This window comes from Pinus tabuliformis, chromosome 4_2, assembly GCF_031772625.1.
Source record: "Pinus tabuliformis cultivar Carrire ecotype Pingquan chromosome 4_2, CPIR1, whole genome shotgun sequence".
NCBI lineage: Eukaryota > Viridiplantae > Streptophyta > Pinopsida > Pinales > Pinaceae > Pinus > Pinus tabuliformis.
Window position 1 is genome coordinate 1,098,417,841 of NC_142304.1, and position 22,211 is coordinate 1,098,440,051.

The 22,211-nt window shown below is 41.2% G+C and overlaps 1 protein-coding gene across 2 annotated transcripts in view; it reads left to right on the forward strand.

Moving 5' to 3' along the window:
• Positions 1-22,211, forward strand: part of LOC149173497 (pachytene checkpoint protein 2 homolog) — a 347,964-nt gene that overhangs the window by 127,024 nt on the left and 198,729 nt on the right. For both annotated transcript variants that reach the window (XM_089424626.1, XM_089424625.1), the window contains exons 7-8: positions 13,549-13,638; positions 13,761-13,836. In XM_089424626.1, coding sequence (XP_089280752.1) covers positions 13,549-13,638; positions 13,761-13,836 — 166 coding nt within the window. The remainder of the gene's footprint in view (positions 1-13,548; positions 13,639-13,760; positions 13,837-22,211) is intronic.

A 22,211-nucleotide genomic window follows, 5' to 3' on the forward strand; every position in this document is an offset into this window, starting at 1 on the left:
AGGACTGCCCTGAATGCAGTCTTTGAGGAGTGGGAGACATTTGTCCAAAGTATTTTGGGCAGGGCTACTCTTCCAGGATGGGAGGAGATGTGGGCAGCTCTTCGCTGAGAAGAGATCAGGAGGATGACCAAGGCGAGGAGTAGTGGCAAGGGAGGACGAATCAAGAAAGAGGAGGAGGAGGATGAGGCTCTAGCATCTACGAGACATCAAGGGAAGATGAAGAAGAAGGACATCTCCAAGATGAAGTGCTTCCACTATGGGGAGCTGGGACATTATGCATCCCATTGTCCCAGGAAGAAAAACAAGGGAGAGGCTTCCGATTCTAAGGTAGCTCTAGCTAAGGCAGAGAAAGAGGTCGAGACCGATGACGACTGTGTCATGAGTGCTCATGCACCTCTAGAGAAGAGGTGGGGAGACATCAAGTTGTAGTCAGGAGGAGTACATACTAGGGGCAGGATCCTTGAGGTACCCAAACTCTTGGATCATATCCGGCTACGGGACCCCTTAACGAAAGTAGCAGGATGACAGGGGTCGGGTGGAGCAAAGTGTAGTGGAGCAGCAAGGCAGTGCTTGGGTGCAGAAATCTGAGGCAGCTCAATGGACGTTGCAGTAATGCGAGAGGCACAAAGGTGTATGCAGCTGCGCAGTGGCAACAGAGGGAGCACATGATAGAAGCAGAGGCAGCTTCGGTTTCATGAGGCTTCCAGACTGACTGGGATGTTAGTACTTGGGAAGAGTGAGTTACCTACTTCTCGGTAACTGAATTGCAATGCAACAGTTAGCAGTGGTAGTGCTAGGGGCAGCATGGGCAACATATTGAGAGGGAGTTGCAGTATAGATGTAGCAGTGGCAGTGCTAGGGTCATGGACAACAGTACAAGAAGCATCAGTGCAGATGATGTGTGGCAGCAGGCCAAGCATCAGCACAGGTACCGATGCGGAGGATCAATGTGATGTTTCCATGGTGAAGCATTACTAGAGCACATTCCTCGCTAAGAGGGAGTGTTGATTTGTGGTAGCATCAGATTTTCTCTAACCATGAAAATTGGTGGAGAGGCTAAGGCACATAAAATCTCCAAGACCCAGAAATCGTTTGGGGAAATTCCACCCGGTTGGAGAGATATTAAAATAATTAATATTTTTAATGGGGTTCCTAAGTCTAAACTTAGGAAGTTTAAAATATTAATGGGTGTTAATATAAAAATGGGTGAGAATGTTCTAAATGACATGGATCAAGCCAAATCTAATCTTGTCCGTTGAATAGGGACTTAATCTCGGCCGTTGAAGACTCAACATGAAAAGTATAAGAGGAGGCTTGAGGGTCAGTTGGAGATACACCATATTGATCAGTCAGTTCGATTTTCTGGAGCAGGGTTTGCTGAGAGAATTGAACCTGTGATCTGTTGCAGCGAGGGGCAGTTTAGCACAAGGCCAAGAATACATAGCAGAGAGGTAGAGATAGTGCCAGAGAGACAGCACAGAGCCTGGAAAGGCTGATGCAGAGGCAGTTGGGAGCTATGTAGAGGCTGAGGAAGGCCAGCGTGGGTGACACAGAGGGTTAGAGGGTTGACGCAAAAAGCCAAGAGGTTGACGCAGAGGCATCAGTAGCTGTGCAAAGGCTAGTAGAGCTGACGTAGGGCCAAGAGGCCAACGCTGGGTGATTTTCGTTGGGTAGACTGAGTGCTGGTGAGCTGGGAAGGGTGACGCAGTCCCTGTAGAGTGACACAAAGCAGTAGAGAAGCTTGGAGCAGCTTTCGCTGTCCAGCTAAGGAGCTCACGTAGTTGCTGTGGGATCGATCATCCAGTGTCTAATCAACCGAAATATCTGTCTCCGAGGAGAGGTACTTCTGCCGAGGGCATTCTCTGTTAGGTGAGCCATTTCTGGCACTCTAGTTGTATTCAGAAACTGCATAATAATAAAACCCTGATATCTGCTGCACCGGTTTTCCCACATTGGGTTTTTCCGGGGACGATTGTCCAAAAATAACGGTGTCCCTTGTGTGTTTGTATCAGATATTTCAGTCGTTGATCTGTATATGTGTTAAGGCTGTATTTGTGTTTATTTTCGCTATTTATATTTATAAATAACTTGTTAATGGAAAGAACAAGTAGGAGAAAATAAACCAGATAATATAGTATGGATTTCTGACGTGTCAGACTTAGAAATTTCAACAACATATATGCTTAAGAAGAGCTCTTTAACATTTTTTTCTTTGACTCTTTGACTTTCCTATAGCACTTCGACATGCGTTGGGCCTATGTAATGAGCAAGAAACTCATTTTATAATTTACAAAAATAATATTTATTTTCTTTTACAAGTACAAAGATCAAAATTACATTTATGAAGACCGAACCTAGTTACATTATCTTCAACACTCCCTCTTAACTAGAGAAGTATTCATAATGGTACTTGGTCATTTTCAATCTGAAGAATTTCTCATAAGAAGAATCGGATTGGTAACCCATCTGTATAGCATCATAATAACTAACGTTGTTTCCACAACAAGGCATTGACTGAAAACTCTATCTCTCATCAATTCAGAGCACAATGTTGGCGAGACCAGTGACTATAGACACCTTCATCATTGTCTCTCAAGGTACATACCCACCCGGGTGTTCACGAGTATGAACTTCTAGGACCATTCTTATCTTGGGTTCCCAACCCTCAAAGAATATCGGTCCTCTTGCCTACTCTTGTCTTGGATGGCCTAAACATCCTCAAAGAGCATCGGATGCTGGATGATTACCCAATCCTCCATTCTTTCTTCCAAAATGAAGACAAGAATGTTGTGTCTATCTCTCCCTCTCAATTGGGGAAAATATGTCCATTCCTTGAAGGAATGTACCCAAGCTCTCTCTGACCAGGAACTTTCCCAAGCTCCCTTTTAATCAGGAACTTGTCAGAACTCCTTCTTTGCTAGGGACTCTTCTACACATCAACAACTTCTTCTTCGATATCATTTTTTGGGATTCAACTGCGTTAAGTAAGTCATTAACGTATGACCATTTCCATGAGAGGTAGTCGTAACTGACTAATTTCTCATGATTTTTGAATTGTTCACTTAGCATTCATTGCATCGGGTGATGCTCACAAGGGTGAAGAAGTGGGATTGAAACTAGTGAAATGAATCACATAGCATCAATCGTCACTTCCGGGGCTTGCACCCGGTAACCAAGACTTCCCGGGAGGTCACCCATCCCAGATCTCCTTGAATGGTTCATGAGGCACAATACTTGCTAAGGTTTTGCAAATGGGGTAGCAAGCTAAGTGGGCTTGATTGTGGGGAAAACTCCACAGTTAAGCGCGCTTGAGCCAGAGGAGATCTGGGATGGGTGACCTCCCGGGAAGTCCTGGTTACCGGGTGCAAGCCCCGAAAGTGACGATTGATGCTATGTGATTCATTTCACTAGTTTCAATCCCACTTCTTCACCCTTGTGAGCATCACCCGATGCAATGAGTGCTAAGTGAACAATTCAAAAATCATGAGAAATTAGTCAGTTACGACTACCTCTCATGGAAATGGTCATACGTTAATGACTTACTTAACGCAGTTGAATCCCAAAAAATGATATCTAATATAATGCACTGCGTAAACCCCTAATACTTAACTTCTTCTTCGTGGGTCCTTCAACTGCTTGATTGACTTCTCTCCTTGCTGTCATGAAATTCAGTTGAGGTTCTTCCTTGTAGGGCAACAACCATCGATCACTTTCCTCTTTAGTTCGTTATGTCATTCCTTTCTTCATGGAAAGTGGCCTTCTTCATATCTGGAACCTTCATCATATGAATACTTTCTTATCATGCTTCTTCCATCCATCACATGAATGCTAGCTGTACTTGTATTTACAACTCTTGTTCGAGTAGCCCTGCATGAACTTATCCAAATATTATTCAAGAAATCAAAACATAATATCAAATCATACCTTACGAGATGGCTCTTCATCATGACATCTTTCTGTAGGTATCAACATCTTGCATACATGTTGACATATATCCCAAAGATATCCATTGTTAAAGGTCTTCATCTTTTCCACCAAAGTCTTTATATTTTTCTGAGGGATTTCCTAGTCAAGTCTTCTTGGTCTTTTGGATGTTGATCGCCTTCATCAGGGTTGCATATCTTCCTTCCTCACACATTCCATTCCCAAGAGCTTTCAATCAGAGTTTCTTAATTGTAGTCAACCACCTTATAATTCATATGAGGACGTATTATGTTGATTTCATCTAGTGCGACTTATGCTTTCCTGCATCCTTTCAGAGGAGATCCTTCTTCTCTTGATCATGCTTCTTAAGATAGAAGTAATGATCCAAGTTACCTGCAAGCATATGACATGACGTTATAATATTAAACACAAGCATACATACCTTATTTTACCTTTAGGTCATCGAGGCTTCTTCCAACAACTTCCTTGATTGAAAAGATCTTCAATTCGTTGATCTGCTTCTTGATATCACACCATTATGCCATGAATTCCATAAGTTGGAGTTCCTGTTGAAACACTTGCTTCCTCTCTAGATTAGTGAACCCTCTGATGAGGATTCCATTAGAGAATCTTGAGGATCTTGTATATCCTCATTTGGCAGATGTTTCCTTTTTGATTTGATGTATAATGAACCTTGTCTTGGATGACTTCTTCCTTTCCTTCAATGTTCAATGAGATTCCCAAGAGCTATATCCTTCATGTTTGACTGCCATGGATTTTTTCCTTCATGATTCCCATGGTGATGCCACGAGTTCTTGTTTCTAATGATTCCATGATGCCACGATGCATCTTATTATCTTGGTCATATCTATAACATGATATTTAGGAGCTTATGATAGGACCCTTTTGTGAGGGATACCATCTTACTCATAGTAGAGATTTGTTACTCCCTCTTTCCTTGACCCCTTCTCTTCAGCTTCCTCCATATTTCTAGTGATATGAGCTTCTTTCTATAATCTTTCCATAGCATTGAATCTTAGCCATACTTATTCTGTTTTGCTTGAGGACCAAACTTGCCTTTTCTTTCTGCACATGTTTGAGTTCTTTTAACGTTTAATACTTTTGCCATCAACTTGTCTTTATTTAACATATAGACCATAAGTTGTCGAATGAGGTGACTTTCTTATCCTGTGGATATTTGTTACCTTAATTATTTGTTAGTGCGTTATGAATCAATGATGGTTATCTTCCTTCCTAGATCTTGTAGATGGGACCTTATGAAGATATCCTACATCCTTTGATACCCTTTACTTTCATGTAGATCAGATTTCATGCGAGCTTCTTTGTTGCACCTTCAGAGAATAAGTTTATCATATACATCTCTTTGATGTCTTCCATATTGCTATACGAGGGGTTCTTTCATAAGTATCCCTTTCTATGAATTCAGAGGAGACCTTTTTATATGTTTAATGACTTCAGCTACTAAAAGGACTATGTCCATCCTCCTTCTTCATGCAAGGAATCTTTGATGACCCATCCAACCTATAGATCTCCTTGCAATTATGAAGTCATTTTACCAAATTGATTAATGAAAATACTTACTTGAGATGTGAAGATAAAATCTTCACCTTAATCTTGTTGGAAGTAGTTGAAGCAGATGCATTAGAGCTTCCCCTTGAATGATCTTTCAAATGAGAAAGCCTTTCCTTAATAGAAAAAGGTTGCTCCTTTTGATGAGGATGATTTGTTGCTTCCTTGGATGCTCTTCTTCTAGGGCAAGGAGATGATCCCTGCTTGATTTATAACCTTGAAGATAATAACAATACCTTCTTGCCTTTAATATGTTTTGCCTTCTTTTGGTGGTGTCGATCAGGACTGCTGCTAGGGTTTCAACCTGTTCCAAGATGACGTGATCTTTGATTTTGAGGTCCTTTGCTTTGTAGACATCTTGATGAGGGTCTTTGTGGCCTTTTGATGATAACTATGGAGATAAAAGCTTCTTGCTGTTGTAGACTGTCTCCTTGATTATATAGACAAAAACCCTTGCTGTTGTAGACTGCTTGTTGTAGACTAATCCTTCAATCTTGACAAAGCCCTTCAACTTGCTTTGATGCCCTTCTTGAAGCTGATCCTTGAGTGTCTCTTTTCGCTGCCCTTCCTTTGACTTCAACACCTTAGCTCTGATACTATGTTGAAGAATCCAGGGCAAGTGCAGTTAATGAGATTCTTCTTAGCATGATAGCTATTTGTGAGGTTTTTCTTATTAGTACAATCTTTTCTTATTATTAGAGTGTGTCTTCTTTAGTTCATCAAATAGCTATCAAAATACAAGAGATAAGAACACAAAATGTTGGCTTTTTGCCAGGGCCAAAACCTCTCACTCTTTCAGAGGAAAACTCGCACAAAATTCTTCTTATAGAGATTCTAATTGACGAATACCAAGACCATGACCCTTGACCTATTAGGCCACTCCAAGAGCAAGAGACCAATCCTCTTCTTTGTCACTGATGAGTTCATCATCATCACTGCTGCTTCATCGAGGTCTTCACTACTGTTGTGCTATCAAGGTCATTACTGAGATCACTATTGTTGCAACACTGTTGTACTGAGACTTATGACAACATCTAGAAGTATGCCGAGAGAGTATCATTGAGATCCTCATCATAATAGTTATGCCAAGAACGTGACTGTGTCTTTCTTACGGATATCTCAATGGAGACTGTAATTATATTCTCCTTGCACCGAGATCACAGTTATGCCGAGAGTATATCATTGTGGGATTACTGAGTTCCTTCTTATCATAGTTATGCTGAGACTGTGAGAGAGTGTATACCCCTGTCATACCCATCCGAAAACCATAGAATCCTTCTCCAACTAAAACACTGTAATACTGTCTTCATCCGAGATTCCTGTACCATTTCACTTGTCCGAGATTTCAGAGAGGTGTCTGAAGATGTCACTGTAATTGTTACTAAGATTTCAGAGGTATGTCGAGGTTCTGTCCTCATCCGAAGTTGCAAAGGCTTGTCTGAAGTTATGTCTCTCTGTGGTGACTCTAGCCGCATATTTATAGTTGTTTGTCCATGTATTCAAGTCGACATGAACCAGTGAACTGTTGTGTCTCCATATGTGAGCCGACTTGATATTTATATACATTTTGAGGCCGACACAATTGCTTTCTTCATCGTTTTGCTTGCCGCCTTCTTAAAGAGGATTGTGCTTGTCTTGGAGGGCTGATCTAGACACTAGGTTGACTCATATACATTACATATATGCTCAAGAAGAGCTCTTGAACATTTTCTTTGGCTCTTTGACTTTCTTATAGCACTTCAACATGTGCTGGACCTATGTAATAAGCAAAACTCATTTTATAATTTACAAAAATAATATTTATTTTCTTTTACAAGTACAAAGATCAAAATTACATTTATGAAGACCGAACTTAGTTACGTTCTCTTCAACAATAGGAGCATATACAACAGGTGGTTGACCTTTCTTATGAGCAGTGTTTAGTCTCCGGGCAGTGTTAGGGTGCGCTTCCAGGAGACAGGATAGCAGATCCCACGGTGTGGTATGGCGGGCGTGGACAACTTTGTATGCACTAGATTGATTCATGACATATGGAGTCTATATATTGATTCCATGCTAGGGGCATAGATGTGGGGCAGATGGATTCCAGTAGTCATTAGGACTACGCTGCAACATATATGGTTATGGGATCTAGGGATTCAGTTGTCTGATAGGACACTTCATTTCGTGAGGTGCACAACCATAGTAGAGGGTGATTTAGCTCACTTTTGGGTTGACACATGGGTGAGCATCGAGGCCTCCATTGTATGGTGAGGCAAGTTTTTCCAGTTGCAGCTCAAGATCCAGATTAGCCATGGATGGGTAGATGTTGACATCTGTTAAAATTGGCAACCAGGGAAAAACTTCATGTGGGTTATCTTATTCATGGCTGATAATATTTTTATTAGATTCCTCTCGTCGAGAGGTGTAGGATTGATATAAAGATCATTCAATTCCGATATGTATTCATGGAGATATGAATTTATTTTGATTATGGAATTATTATCAAGCCGACCTACAACTCATGTAGGCTCAGAAGCCCAACAATCGTATCTATTCAAACACCAACGTTGTGTATAAATATAAGAGGACTTTTCCTCATTTGCACTCACTCTTCTCATCACATCTCTTTCTCTCTACTGCGCAGAAATGAGTCTCTTCTCTACTGCGTAGAAATGGGTCTCTCTCTCACACATGTGAAGCCGGAAGCTGTTGAACCTGAAGCTGCAACTGCAGATCCAAAGATTGACCTACGTGGCCTAGAAGATCTCCTATTTGGAACTACACTGTAGGTCCATCCGGATCTCCTCTGAAAGCCGCAACTTTTGGTGGTGGAATGAAGTCAATCTGACAAACGGTTTGCAAGATATCGACTGCCCTAGTTTGAAGCCGAAAACTGCTGAAACTGAAGCTGCAACCGCAGAAGTAAAGATTGACCTGCGTGGCCTAGAAGATCTCCTCATCTGAACTACGCTGTAGGTCAATCTAGATCTCCTCTGAAAGCCGCAACTTTTGGTGGTGGAATGAAGTCAATCCGATGAATGGTTTGCAAGATATCGACTGCCCTAGTTTGAAGCCGGAAACTACTGAAACTGAAGCTGCAATTGCAGAAGTAAAGATTGACTTGCGTGGCCTAGAATATCTCCTCATCTGAACCTCCTTTAGAAGCCACAACTTTTGGTGGTGGAATGAAGTCAATCCGACGGTCGGTTTGTGAGATATCGTTTGCCCTAGTTTGATAATGAAGCCGCTAATGCTGATGCTGCTGATCTAGGGTTTGCTACTGCTGATATGAATCAGATTTATTGTACTGTTTCTCTCTGCTGAATTATTGAAGATAAAAGAAGATTTGATCAAAGGGTTTCCCCACACATTGTGGGGTTTGTCCCTGGTTAGCCGCCACATCTTGTGTCTCTTGTCTTGGCTTGTTTTCTGTCGATCGTTTAATGTTCTATCTGCACTTTACTTTATGTACATGTGATTGCTAATTGGTGGAATATAATAAGAAAAATAAGTAAACTGTTATAAGCATAGAACATACCATAACTTAACAACATCATACAGATACCTAGGCAGGATGAGCTTGGCCTTCATCGATATTTCACCATCAAGTTTCAGGGGAGGAGGATACAGTGTGCACACGATGGGCAGTCTTTTAAAGTCAGAGTGGGACAACGACAACATGGTGGCACCCTTTTGGGACTAGCATGGGACTCGGGCATCACAACACTTTACAACTCAATGAACTTTAGGGATGAGCTGGATGCTATAGGGGGAGATCACTTAGATCTTCCATTGGGCTTCAGTGATTCACTGATGGTGTGGGGGACTTCATCAACATGGCAGGTTGGTTAGTAGGAGGATATCAGGAGGAGCTCATGCGGGAGAAACTTCGTCCCCACAGGGATTGGGTCGTATCTTCAGGAGTATACGCTTGGTGTGCATGAGGTGGACTACTTGGTAGGGAAACTTCATGGGGAGTTGGACAAAGTCCTACATTATCATGATGCTCTACTTATTGATAGTATGTGGAGGGCTTCTGGAGCTTATACCTGGTTGGACAGAGGGTGGAGCAAGGGGTGCTTCACGTTGATTAGGATGGCTTGGGATCCTGGTATCGAGGGATTCCTTAATGACAAGATAGTGCATGGGACAAGGATGACTCAGTGGCACATTTGGGATCATGGTATTGTTTGCAGTGACCGTTTGGGCCAACAGATAGTGGAGGCACTTGTTTAGGCATTGCTTGAGGACAAACAATTTTTGGTGGGGAGGACTGTAATATCCCCAATTTTGTGAGCTTGAGAATTTTGCCCAATTTTGGTAATATTAATTAAAATGGGCAAATATTATTTTGGAGAAAGGTGTCAAGTATTATTTTATTGGAGATTGATGGCAAATTATTAATTTATTAAAATGAACAAAAAAATCTCTCAGTGGAGAATGCCCCCCACCAATAAAATAATAATTAAAAGAGGAGTCTAGAAGCATGGGCAAAAATTATAAAAGGAGGGACTCATTTGTTGATCATCTTTTTGACTGTTATACTTCACATTACATCTTCTCTTGGAGCTGTTTAGCACAAGAAGAGAAGTGTTGTTTAGCAGAGGAGTTCCAAGTGGAATTTTATCCTCATTTCGAAGAACTTTGAGTGTCTCCCTAGTGAGGCAAATTTGGGGAGTTCAATTCAGAGTTCCATTAGGAATATGTGCAAGTTATTATAGCTATTGTGTGTTTCTTCTAGGGCCCAGAAGTGGTTTGAATTACTTGCGGGGAGATCAGTTACAGAGGAGTAGAACATTAGAGGATTTGCAGGTGTTTTCCATTATTTTATCTGGAGATTTTGTGGTGATTAGTAGGGCTGAGTTTGAGGGAATTCTTGGGGCCGAAATTCTACATTTCTGGAAGTGCGCAAGGGTCTCCAGGTAGGCTTGCACAGGGGCTGGAGGAATAGAGGTTGAGGAGAGATAAGGGTCAGAGATTGGAGGTATACCTCAAGGGAGAATTTAGCTAGAGTTGGGAGAGATTTCCAGTGGTGTATTTGGGCTTAATTCAACAGTATCAAGACTGTGGGGCGTTTTCTAGCCAAATTGGGCAATTTGCACTTATTGGGGGTCACCGAGGGTCGGAGGATTCAACCCAAACCCTTTCTAGGTTTATTGAGAGGAGTCTCTAGTGAATTTTACAAAATTTTTCAATAGATATTCGGGCTTGAAATCCTCATTCTTATAGTAGGGCGAATTACTAGTTAGCTGGAGAATTTGCATCAATTTGTGGGTTCAATTTTGGCTTGGAGATAAGCCAAACCTTTTCTGGGTATTTTTGGGTTTGAGGAGAGGAGCTTGTCCCTGCAATTTCAGAGCATTTCGAGCATTATTTTGAGCAGAACTTCCAGTTCCATTTGGCAACCTATAACAAATTTTCTAGGTAGTGTGCATTATCAGTTTGGAGCCATTTTAGTAGTTGGGCCAGTGAGATTTCACCCAGGGTTTGCATAGCTTGCATAGCAAGCCCAGGTTCCATTGTTCTTACTCATTATGTACTAAGATTCTCATTGATTAATAAAATGGCTCAGTTATTTTGCTTATTTTCAATGGTGTTTTGTTTTGGGTGCTTGGGCTTTAATTTTAAATGTTGTTCATACTCATAGTTCATGTTTTTGGTATTTACTTTTATTTTCCAATTAGGAATATTACATATGACAAGTCTCCTTTTGCTCTAACAATTGGTTTTGCAAGTCTTGGTTGTGTTTAAGGCAGGTTACCAAGTCCCATTGGAGCTTGGGGACGTCTTTGGGTAGACCATCCATCTCCAATGACCTCAAGGAGCTCACAAGTCACTCAAGCTAAGGATTTTCCAAGGACATCATTTGACAATTGATAAGGGGGTTTCTATAAGCCTCATATTCTTCCTTCCATCAAATTCGAAATTCAATTTCTATTGGTTACTTTAAATTGTGCTTCATTTCATATCAAGCATATAAGGCTAGATAATTGGGCTTAGGCCCATCTTTCTCTCATTAAATCAGCTCATGCAAATTGATCTTAGTGAGGAAATTATTGTAATATAAGTGTATTTTATATTTGCATTTGATCCACAAACTTCTTGCCATCTCATGCATTCGATTTCCTCTTGCATATTTCAGCCTCTTACTTATCTTGCACACTAACTTGTCTTCTTGCTTTGCATAGGGATTGGAGGTGATTTCGAGTTGGAGGAAGGCTTGGTGGCAAATTTGAGTTTGATAAGTGGAGCTAAAGCGCATGCCTTGGAGTCCTTTCCATTCAAACCTTCAAGATTAATACCCTCTCCTCTCTATTCATCCTCTTCTTCTTCCAAGAGCCTCACAAGTGCGAGGAATTGTAACCTTCATCATTTCATTTTTTCATTCAAGGCTTTCAAGGCTTCACTCAAAGAAGCTTGTATTTTGTAACATTTCTCAAATCACTCATTGTACCTTTTGGGAAAGAGTATTTTGACATATTGTAAACTCTTCCCAAAGCTAACCCCTCATATCTATAAGAGGGTTCTCACACAACAAATAATAAAAAATTATTCTTCTTTGGGAGCTTGGGGATCGTCCCCTTGGCATCCCATCCTTCTCTCTTTTGAGGGAAAGTGATCTTGGTGTGTTTGTTGTGGTTTCATTTTTCATCTCTTTCATTTCTTGCAAGTCTTTTAGCTTCTCATTTCTTGTGTCATGCTAATATATTTGATCTAGTTTCATGCTTATTTCATTTGCTAAATTTTGAGCTAAGTGGTTATCTTATGCTTCATTTCTTTTAGCTTTCACTACTTGCTAATCTTCATTCAATCATTTTGCATGTTAGTTTTTCTCAACAAAGTTTACTTCATTTCCCCTTACATGTTAGTTTAGTTTCACTTTATTGTAGCGACATCTAATTTCCAATTCATATTGCTCATTTTAGATTTGCTTACATAACCCAATACAATTGGTTTCATTTGCAATTTGTAGCTTTACTTTGAACATCGTTTACAATTTCAATTTATCATTTTGCTTACTAAAATTAACCTCCAACATAAGTTGGTTGTATAGAGACTAGGACCTCTTCCTCAATACCCTTTTCGCAACTTTGTGAGAAAGATAAACACGTGACCAGGCAGTTCATGTTTGACTTGTCCAACATTGGAGTGTGGATGCGTGGGTTGACTTGGTGGACATTAATTACATCCTGTGTTTTCTTGTCCTATTTGGTTCTCTGTTGGTTTCCTTTTCAGAAATGTCGCATTGGAGTAATTTATGTTTTTTTATCATGTTAAAAATGGTACACATACTTTATTTTTATGTTGTTGGGAAACTTTCATGTTTTGTTAGGTCATATTCTCAAAGATTTGGTCACTTTTGCAGATTTCATAGTAGCTGATTTGATGCTAATTTTGTAAATGCATGAGCTTTATAGTTCAACCACCTCATACTAATGTCTAATATCATTTTATAAAAGATAAAAAGGCATTCTTTGAGAAGGCAGATCAGTGAGAGTGAATATTTCTTGCCTTTTCCTTGAAACATGTTGGATGGTGTGAAGTCAACTAATACGTCTAAGTGAAACATTCATGAACAGTCTTTGGCTGTGCTTTAAACTCCAGTCCTTTCCTTTTATACTCTGTTTTATGAATACCGTGTTATTCAAGATTAAATTATCATGATTGAAATTGATATCATGGTTATAATATATCTTTGAGTATCGAACATTGCATAGTTTGATAAACCATTTATTTTGTAGACATTCAAGATGCAAATTTAATGGGAAAATGGGAAAATTAGTGAATGATCCAGTTGCTATATGGTGGTGTTGTAACATTATTGGTTGTTTACTTTTAGCATATCCTTAATCGAGAGCTTGCACCATCCACAAAATTAAATTCAATAATGAGGCATATGATACTTACAACTGGTAGGATTTTGGTTCCAGCATAGTGAATATAAACACAAGTCTATACTATAATTCTTGGACTTTTGTTGGTCAGAAAGTCTTGCTTCGTGGTTCTGTTGTTCTTTTTGTAACCCTTCTAACCTTTTCTGTTGCTTTTCAGTGTCATTCTCTTGCATGGTCCTCCTGGTACAGGGAAGACCTCTTTGTGCAAAGCATTAGCACAAAAACTTTCAATTCGACTGAATACAAGGTTTTCAATTCTCTTATCCTCGTATTTAAGTGCTATGTTGTGTATTCTCTAAATTTGACCACATCTACTGTAAGAATCTGTGTATTGTGAAGTTACGACTGCTTTTTTGTTGTTGGATTCAGATATTCTCAGTCACAATTGGTTGAGATTAACGCCCATTCACTCTTCAGCAAATGGTTTTCTGAGAGTGGTAAATTGGTATGTTGCTAAGTCCACTGTTTAGAAAAGGGTCTAGTTTTATTGTTCTTTTTAAATTTATATCAATTTGTGTAGTCCTGTGTGGGCAATAGCATGACAGTCATGTTTTAGGCCTAAGTTGTAGCCTTGTGAATGTTGTCTTCATATTTTCTTTCCCAATATTGTCCAATTAATTATTTATTGTTAAGTTATGGTATATTCTATGCTTATAACAGTTTACTTCTTTTTCTTATTATATTCTACAGATTAGCAATCACATGTACATAAAGTACAGTGCAGATAGAACACTAAACGATCGACAGAAAACAGGCCAAGACAAGAGACACAAGATGTGGTGGCTAGCCAAGGACAAACCCCACAATGTGTGGGGAAACCCTTTGATCAAATCTTCTTTTATCTTCAATAATTCAGCAAAGAGAAATAGTACAATAAATCTGATTCATATCAGAAGTAGCAAACCCTAGATCAGCAACATCAGCATTAGCGGCTTCATTATCAAACTAGGGCAGACCATATCTCACAAACCGACCGTCGGATTGACTTCATTCCACCACCAAAAGTTGCGGCTTCCAGAGGAGGTTCAGATGAACCTACAACGCAGTTCAGATGAGGAGATCTTCTAGGCCACGCAGGTCAATCTTTACTTCTGCAGTTGTAGCTTCAGTTTCAGCAGTTTCTGGCTTCAAACTAGGGCAGTGGATATCTTGCAAACCGTTCGTCGGATTGACTTCATTCCACCACCAAAAGTTGCGGCTTTCAGAGGAGATTCAGATGAACCTACAACACAGTTCCAAAGAGGAGATATTCTAGGCCACGCCGGTCAATCTTTGGATCTGCAGTTGTAGCTTCAGGTTCAACAACTTCCGGCTTCACATGTGTGAGAGAGAGACCCATTTCTACGCAGTAGAGAAGAGACTCATTTCTGCGCAGTAGAGAAAGAGATATGTGATGAGAAGAGTGAGTGCAAATGAGGAAAAGTCCTCTTATATTTATACACAACGTTGGTGTTTGAATAGATGCGACTATTGGGCTTCTGACCCTACATGAGTTGTAGGTCGGCTTGATAATAAGTCCATAATCAAAATAAATTCATATCTCCATGAATACTTATCGGAATCGGATGATCTTTATATCAATCCTACACCTCTCGACGAGAGGAATCTAATAAAAATATTATCAGCCATGAATAAGATGATCCACATGAAGTTTTGCCCTGGTTGCCAATTTTAACACTCCCTCTCAACCAGGGAGAACTTCATCTGTAATCTGTCTATCGGTCGTTACCATTCATCCATCAAATGCACTTCCCTGTACAGCCTGACCCTTGCCCTGCTCTGCTCTATTTTGCTTGTTTTGCTTTGTCTTGTTTTGCCTTGTACTAATCGGTACTATTTTGCTCTGTTCTGCTCTGCTCTTGCATTGTTCTGTTCTGCTCTGCTTTTGTCCGAATTATGAAGAAGAAGAAATGATCGAGGATGTATCATATTGACTCAAAGTCAGTCTCAAAGTATGTACCCCTGGTCCCAGACTAGTCTCAACCAACCCAAAGTCAGCGTCATAGTGAGTACAACTCCACTGGTGCTAGACCAGTATCATCCTCCACTGACTCAAAGTCAGTCTCAGAGTGCGTACCACTGGTCCTAGACCAATCTCAGCCGACCCGAAGTCAGCTTCATAGTAAGTACCACTCCTACCACTAGTCCCAGACCAGTATCGCAGTCTCAAAGAGTGTACCACTGGTCCCAGACTAGTCTCAACTGACCCGAAGTCAGCGTCATGGTATGTACCACTCTCACTGGTCCCAGACCAGTACTGCACTGACACGAAGTCAGTCTCGGAGTATGTACCACTGGTCCCACACCAGTCTCAACCGACCCGAAGTCAGCGTCATAGTATGGTACAACTCCTACCACTGGTCCCAGACCAGTATCGCAGTCTCAGAGAGTGTACCACTGGTCCCAAACCAGTCTCAACCGACCCAAAGTCAGCGTCATAGTATGTACCACTCTCACTGGTCCCAGACCAGTACTGCATTGACACGAAGTCAGTCTCGGAGTATGTACCACTAGTCTCAGACCAGTTTCAACTGACCCGAAGTCAGCGTCATAGTATGGTACAAGTCCTACCACTGGTCCCAGACCAGTATCATTGATCCCAGATCAATGGAGGTCATCCTAGCGTAGGGAGTACGGTAGATACAACAATGCGTCCATCGGTACTACTATGGTCCCTAACTTCATTTCCCTGCTCATTGATCAGATGAGAGGTACTTCCCATGAGTCCCAGACTGCATGGGTAGGATGCCTCGACAGGAGAACTAATCAATCCTGTCCTCACAGGAGAACACATCAATCCTGCTACAATCGCCATGGAGAACACATCAATCCAAGCCGCCATGGAGAACACATCAATCCAGGCCTCACAGGAGAACACATCAATCCTGCTACAATCGCCATGGAGAACACATCAATCCAGGCCTCACAGGAGAACACATCAATCCTGCTACACAGGAGAGCGAATCATCCTGTTCCACAAGAGAGCGAATCATCTTGTCCCACAAGAGAGCGAGTCATCTTGTTCCAGTGCACACCACCAGGGGAGGGTGAGTCACCTTGTGGTCGTATGTTGCTCTAGTAAGAACCGCAAGCCCTCAGAGCTCCCAGAGCTCAATGTATGCAACATGTAGGATCCTTGTACAAGGGTTTCTTGACGACTCCAAGTCGTTTGGGAAAATCACAGATTAGATCTTTCCTCGGGGCTTTGACAAGGTGTATCGACCTGTACATCATCTTAATGCGATGGAGCCTCCTTGCTCATCGACTTACCATATCCCAGATGATGTCTATCTGCTGGAGCAATCGACGAATACGGGATTCCTCAATAATCGAATCCCACCTTTGGTTGTTACAGAGAATCACAATGGTATGTGTTCAAACAGCTCACTAAAGAGCTTCCCCAACCAGGAAGCTTCATACAAGATCATACTCATAGATATGTATCCGGTCTCGGTGGTGCTTATGGCAACTGACTTCTGCTTCCTGCTCATCCATTATATCGAAGCAGAATCCAAAGAGAAATAGCACTAAAAAGTGCTCCAGTGATCCTCCACACTACCTGCCTAATCAGCATTCAAATAATCATGCAGTTTCATATTTCCGGTAGTGTATCTCAATCCATTAGTAATTGTGCCATGAAGATATCTTAGAAGATTCTTGGCATCAATGCAGTGAGGCTCAACCAAATATGAGCTCACAGTGCTAATTGCAAAACATATGTTCGGACAGAGGTTCACCAAGAACATCAACGCGAATGAGTTTTTGAAACTTAGAGGCATTTCCCAAATTTGGTCCGACATCACTACCATATAACTTCTAAAAGTTAAGATCCTCGAGGTAGTCACAAGCTTGCAGTCCATCATACCAAATCTTTCCAATATCTTTACCACATATTTTCCTTGAGATAGGAAAATTTCCCTTGGCTTCTGCCATACTTCAAGTCCTTGGTCCTTCATTTCAAATTCAGAAGCCAACTCCCTCTTACATTTGTGAATGAGAGGGTCTGCACCTGTTAGAAAGAGGTCATCCACATACAGCACCAATATGAGAGGCTTGTCATCTTCAACCTTAAAGTAAAGGTTAGGATCGACTTCACTCCTAGTGAATCCCAGCTTCATCAAGTAGCTGTTGATCCTCTCATACCATGCTCGGGGTGCTTGCTTCAGCCCATAGAGAGCCTTCTTCAACCTACATACATGAGATTTTCGATCATAAATTTCAAATCCTTCGGGTTGCTCCACGTAGACCTCTTCTTTGATCGAGCCGTGTAAGAACGCAGTCTTGACATCCATTTGATGTAGGTTCCATCCTTGTGAAGTGGCAAGGGCTATGATCGAGCGGATGGTCATATATCTGGCAATAGGGGCAAATATCACATCATAGTCTATACCTTCCTTCTGGGAGAAACCACGAACAACAAAACGAGCCTTATACTTTTCCGTACTTCCATCTGCTGCATGCTTTATCTTGTAAAGCCATTTGGAAGTAACAACTGTCTTGTCCTGGGGTCTGGGAACTACTTCCCAGACATCATTCTTCATGATAGACTCGTATTCTTTGGTCATAGCATCCTTCCATACTTGATGCTTGACGGCGTCTGAGAATGATGAAGGCTTATTTTGTATGATCGTGTTCATGATGGTCAGGTATCCCTGATACCTATTAGGTTTCTTACTTTCACGAAAGGTTCCTTGAGGTGCAACATGTCCTTCAGCATCATCAAGTAGCCCCCTAAGCCATGAAGGCCTCTTCCTAGAAAAGGAAGGCTCATGTGGAGGACGATCAATTGGATCCATGGGTTCTTCTACATCAGGCATTGATTCATCATCCTTTTCTTTCGGTTCCCTGGTGTTGGCTTCTTGAGAGCTCCTCAAAGTCGGAAGATTGTTTACCTTGCTGAGAGCCATATCTTCGTCAAAGGTGACATCATGACTAATCACGACTTCCCTTTGACCGGCTACATAGATTCTATAGCCTTTAGTATTTTCACCATAGCCCACGAAAATTCCCTTCTTTCTAGATGTACCCAATTTATTTCTTTTCTCATTCGGCACATGAAAATATACAGGGCTTCCAAAAATTCTAAAATGAGAAACATCAGGTTTCTTACCGGTGAACTTTTCTTCAAGAGTCTTGGAACCCAATGCTTGATGAGGGCATCGATTTTGTACATATACGACAGTGTTTGTAGTTTCAGCCCATAGAAACTTCAAAAGTCTTTGATCATGTAGCATGGCCCAGACAGCTTCCACAATCGTGTGGTTCTTCCTTCCTGCCACACCATTCTGCTCAGGAGTACGTGGTGTAGTAGTCTCCCTCTTAATGCCAGCCTCAGATATGCCTGAGTGAACCAACTGTAATATATCAGAGGCCTTGCTTTGGCTTGAGGGGAATGGTCCCCTTTTGAGCTTTCCTTTGGCACATCCCGGCCATACACCTTCTTTCTCTACTTGGAATTTGGGCATCCCTATTACCATCTGTCTTACATCGGGTAGAGCTTTGTAATGAAGGTGGGCAAACCTCCGATGCCAAAGTTTGGACTGAAGAGTTGTGTCACAAGACATGACACCTAGCAGACTTCCATCGACCTTATATAATGAATCAACACTAAACCCAAGAGTAAAGGCATCTTTAACATTATTTTTCCATATACATACCTTGCCATTGCTAAAGGTTACCTTGTAGCCTTTGTCTTCCATTGCCGAGATGGACACTAGGTTCTTTTTGAGGTCAGGTGCATTTAATACATCTTGGACTTTCTAGCCTTCTTGAATGGTTGTCCTCTTCCTCGATCCCCAGCTCTCCTCTTACCTTTGCTGTTGAATTTGTCATTCCTTTGATTTGCCATCAGAGGGATTTTGATCATCGTCCCGGTGTGAGTCCTTTCTATAAGGGCACTTCCTTGCATAGTGACTTGCTTTATTGCAGATGTAACATCGTCCTTTTTTTCCACCCTTAGGTCTAACCTTTCCTTTTGATTTAGTCTCGGAATTATTTCTTTTCTTAGCATGAGAAGAAAAGGCAGCAGGAGGACCTTTAGGCATGGGCATTTCTTGCTCTTCTTCCCTTGTTTCTTCTTGAATGCATCTAGCCATTAATTCCTCGAAACCAGGAATTACATTATAGTTCAAAAGAGTAGTCCTGAACACGTATCATTTGGATGGTAATCCTCCAAGAGTCGTGAGTGCCATTTCCTAGTCTATCGTAGATTTCCTTGGAGGTGTCCAGTTCAGAGATGTAGGCCACCAAGTGCTTGTTGATAGAGTCCCGGATGATCTTCTATTTTGACTTCTTCGGTTTTCCATTTGTCCCATGCAGCAGCGGATGCATTTGATGGAGGCTCAATAATATTGCCTCTTACATGGTCCAACACTCCTGGATCTTCTAGGGTTAGATCGATAGACATCTTCCATGCCTGATAGTCATCTTTCTCACGGAGCTTGTCTTCGGCAGGAAAGAGTGTTGAGGATCCCATAGTTCTTATAGGATAGCCTTGCCAATCTTCTCTCCGGTGATTGCTCTTGCTCTTGCTTGGGCTCTGTCTTCACCTCAGCTCTGATACCATGTTAAGTTATGGTATGTTCTATGCTTATAACAGTTTACTTCTTTTTCTTATTATATTCCACAGATTAGCAATCACATGTACATAAAGTAAAGTGCAGATAGAACATTAAACGATCGATAGAAAACAAGCCAAGACAAGAGACACAAGATGTGGCGGCTAGCCAGGGACAAACCCCACAATGTGTGGGGAAACCCTTTGATCAAATCTTCTTTTATCTTCAATAATTCAGCAGAGAGAAATAGTACAATAAATCTGATTCATATCAGCAGTAGCAAACCCTAGATCAGTGACATCAGCATTAGCAGCTTCATTATCAAACTAGGGTAGACCATATCTCACAAACCAACCGTCGGATTGACTTCATTCCACCACCAAAAGTTGCGGCTTCCAGAGGAGGTTCAGATGAACCTACAACGCAGTTCAGATGAGGAGATCTTCTAGGCCACGTAGGTCAATCTTTACTTCTGCAGTTGTAGCTTCAATTTCAGTAGTTTCCGGCTTCAAACTAGGGTAGTCGATATCTTGCAAACCGTTTGTCGGATTGACTTCATTCCACCACCAAAAGTTGCGGCTTTCAGAGGAGGTTCAGATGAACCTACAACGCAGTTCCAAAGAGGAGATCTTCTAGGCCACGCAGGTCAATCTTTGGATCTGCAGTTGCAGCTTTAGGTTCAACAGCTTCCGGCTTCACATGTGTGAGAGAGAGACCCATTTCTGCGCAGTAGAGAAGAGACTCATTTCTGCGCAGTAGAGAGAGAGATATGTGATGAGAAGAGTGAGTGCAAATGAGGAAAAGTCCTCTTATATTTATACACAACGTTGGTGTTTGAATAGATGCGACTGTTGGGCTTCTGAGCCTACATGAGTTGTAGGTCGGCTTGATAATAATTCCATAATCAAAATAAATTCATATCTCCATAAATACTTATCGGAATCAGATGATCTTTATATCAATCCTACACCTCTCGACGAGAGGAATCTAATAAAAATATTATCAGCCATGAATAAGATGACCCACATGATGTTTTGCGCTGGTTGCCAATTTTAACATTTATTCCCTCCTTTTGCATGTTACTTTCTGTGAAATTTTTTGAATCTAACAAGTTAGAAATCCCACTGCAGTAAACTGATTTGCATTACCTACTTGTGCTCTTCATTTTAACAAGTTATTTTTAGAAATATTCTGAAAATATTAATGCAAATACACTGTAGCCTACACCAACATACATATCAAGTATTGAAAAATAAATGAGACAATCGCATAAAGGACACACTTATTTTTGGACTAAACGTCCCCGGAAAAACCCAATGTGGGAAAACCGGTGCAACAACTCTGAGGGTTTTCTATTATTAAACAGTAGTTATGAATACAAAAGCTGGTTTCCCTCCCGGCAAACCAGTGGCAGAGAAATACAATGGCGGAAAACCTGAGTGAGTTTTACCTCACTTCACACGGCAGATTCGGGCTGATCTAGCAACAACATTGGCTAGCCTTGGCTACAACTGCGCCGCCCCTTCGCAATAGTTGCGTGGGCTTGCGTGGAGCTCTCTGAGGCTTTGCGTCAGCTCTACTGCCCACTGAGTCTGCTTTCCTGGCTGTTCCGGCAACTTCCGACAGTTTCGACTTTCTGCGTGGAAGGAAACTTTCTCCTTTGTGCTGGCCCTTCTGGCTCTGTGTCAAGGTTGCGTGGGCCTAGACTTGCCCAGCGTCAGCTCTCTTGGCTACTGCACTGCCTCCACAAGCTTCTCTCCGCCTCTCTGTCAATATCCGCGAACTATCCCTGCCCCTTAGCTGCAAGATCTCCTTAATTGATTTTCCTCATGAGAACTTCTCACCTCAGAAAATTGATTTCCTCAATCTCTCTGTGTGTATTCTCCAACTGACACCAAGCCTTCCTTTATACTTTTCCTGTTGAGAAATCAACGACCATGATCTAATCTCTAATCAACGGCTAAGATTAAATTAGACTTGATCCTCGTCTCTTAGAAGCTTCTCACCCATATTTTCTTTAATACCCATTAATATTTTAATTTTTCTAAGTTTAGACTTAGGAACCCCATTAAAAATATTAATTAATTTAATAAAATACAATTCGGGTGGAATTTCACCAAACAATTTTTGAATCTTGGAGATCTCATGTGTTCTAGCACCTCCACAAAATTTCGGAGTTAGAGCACTTCCGATGCTACCCAAAAATCAACATTTTACTGTCAAAGCTTTATAAAAATATATTCGTATAGGAAAGTGTTTGAGG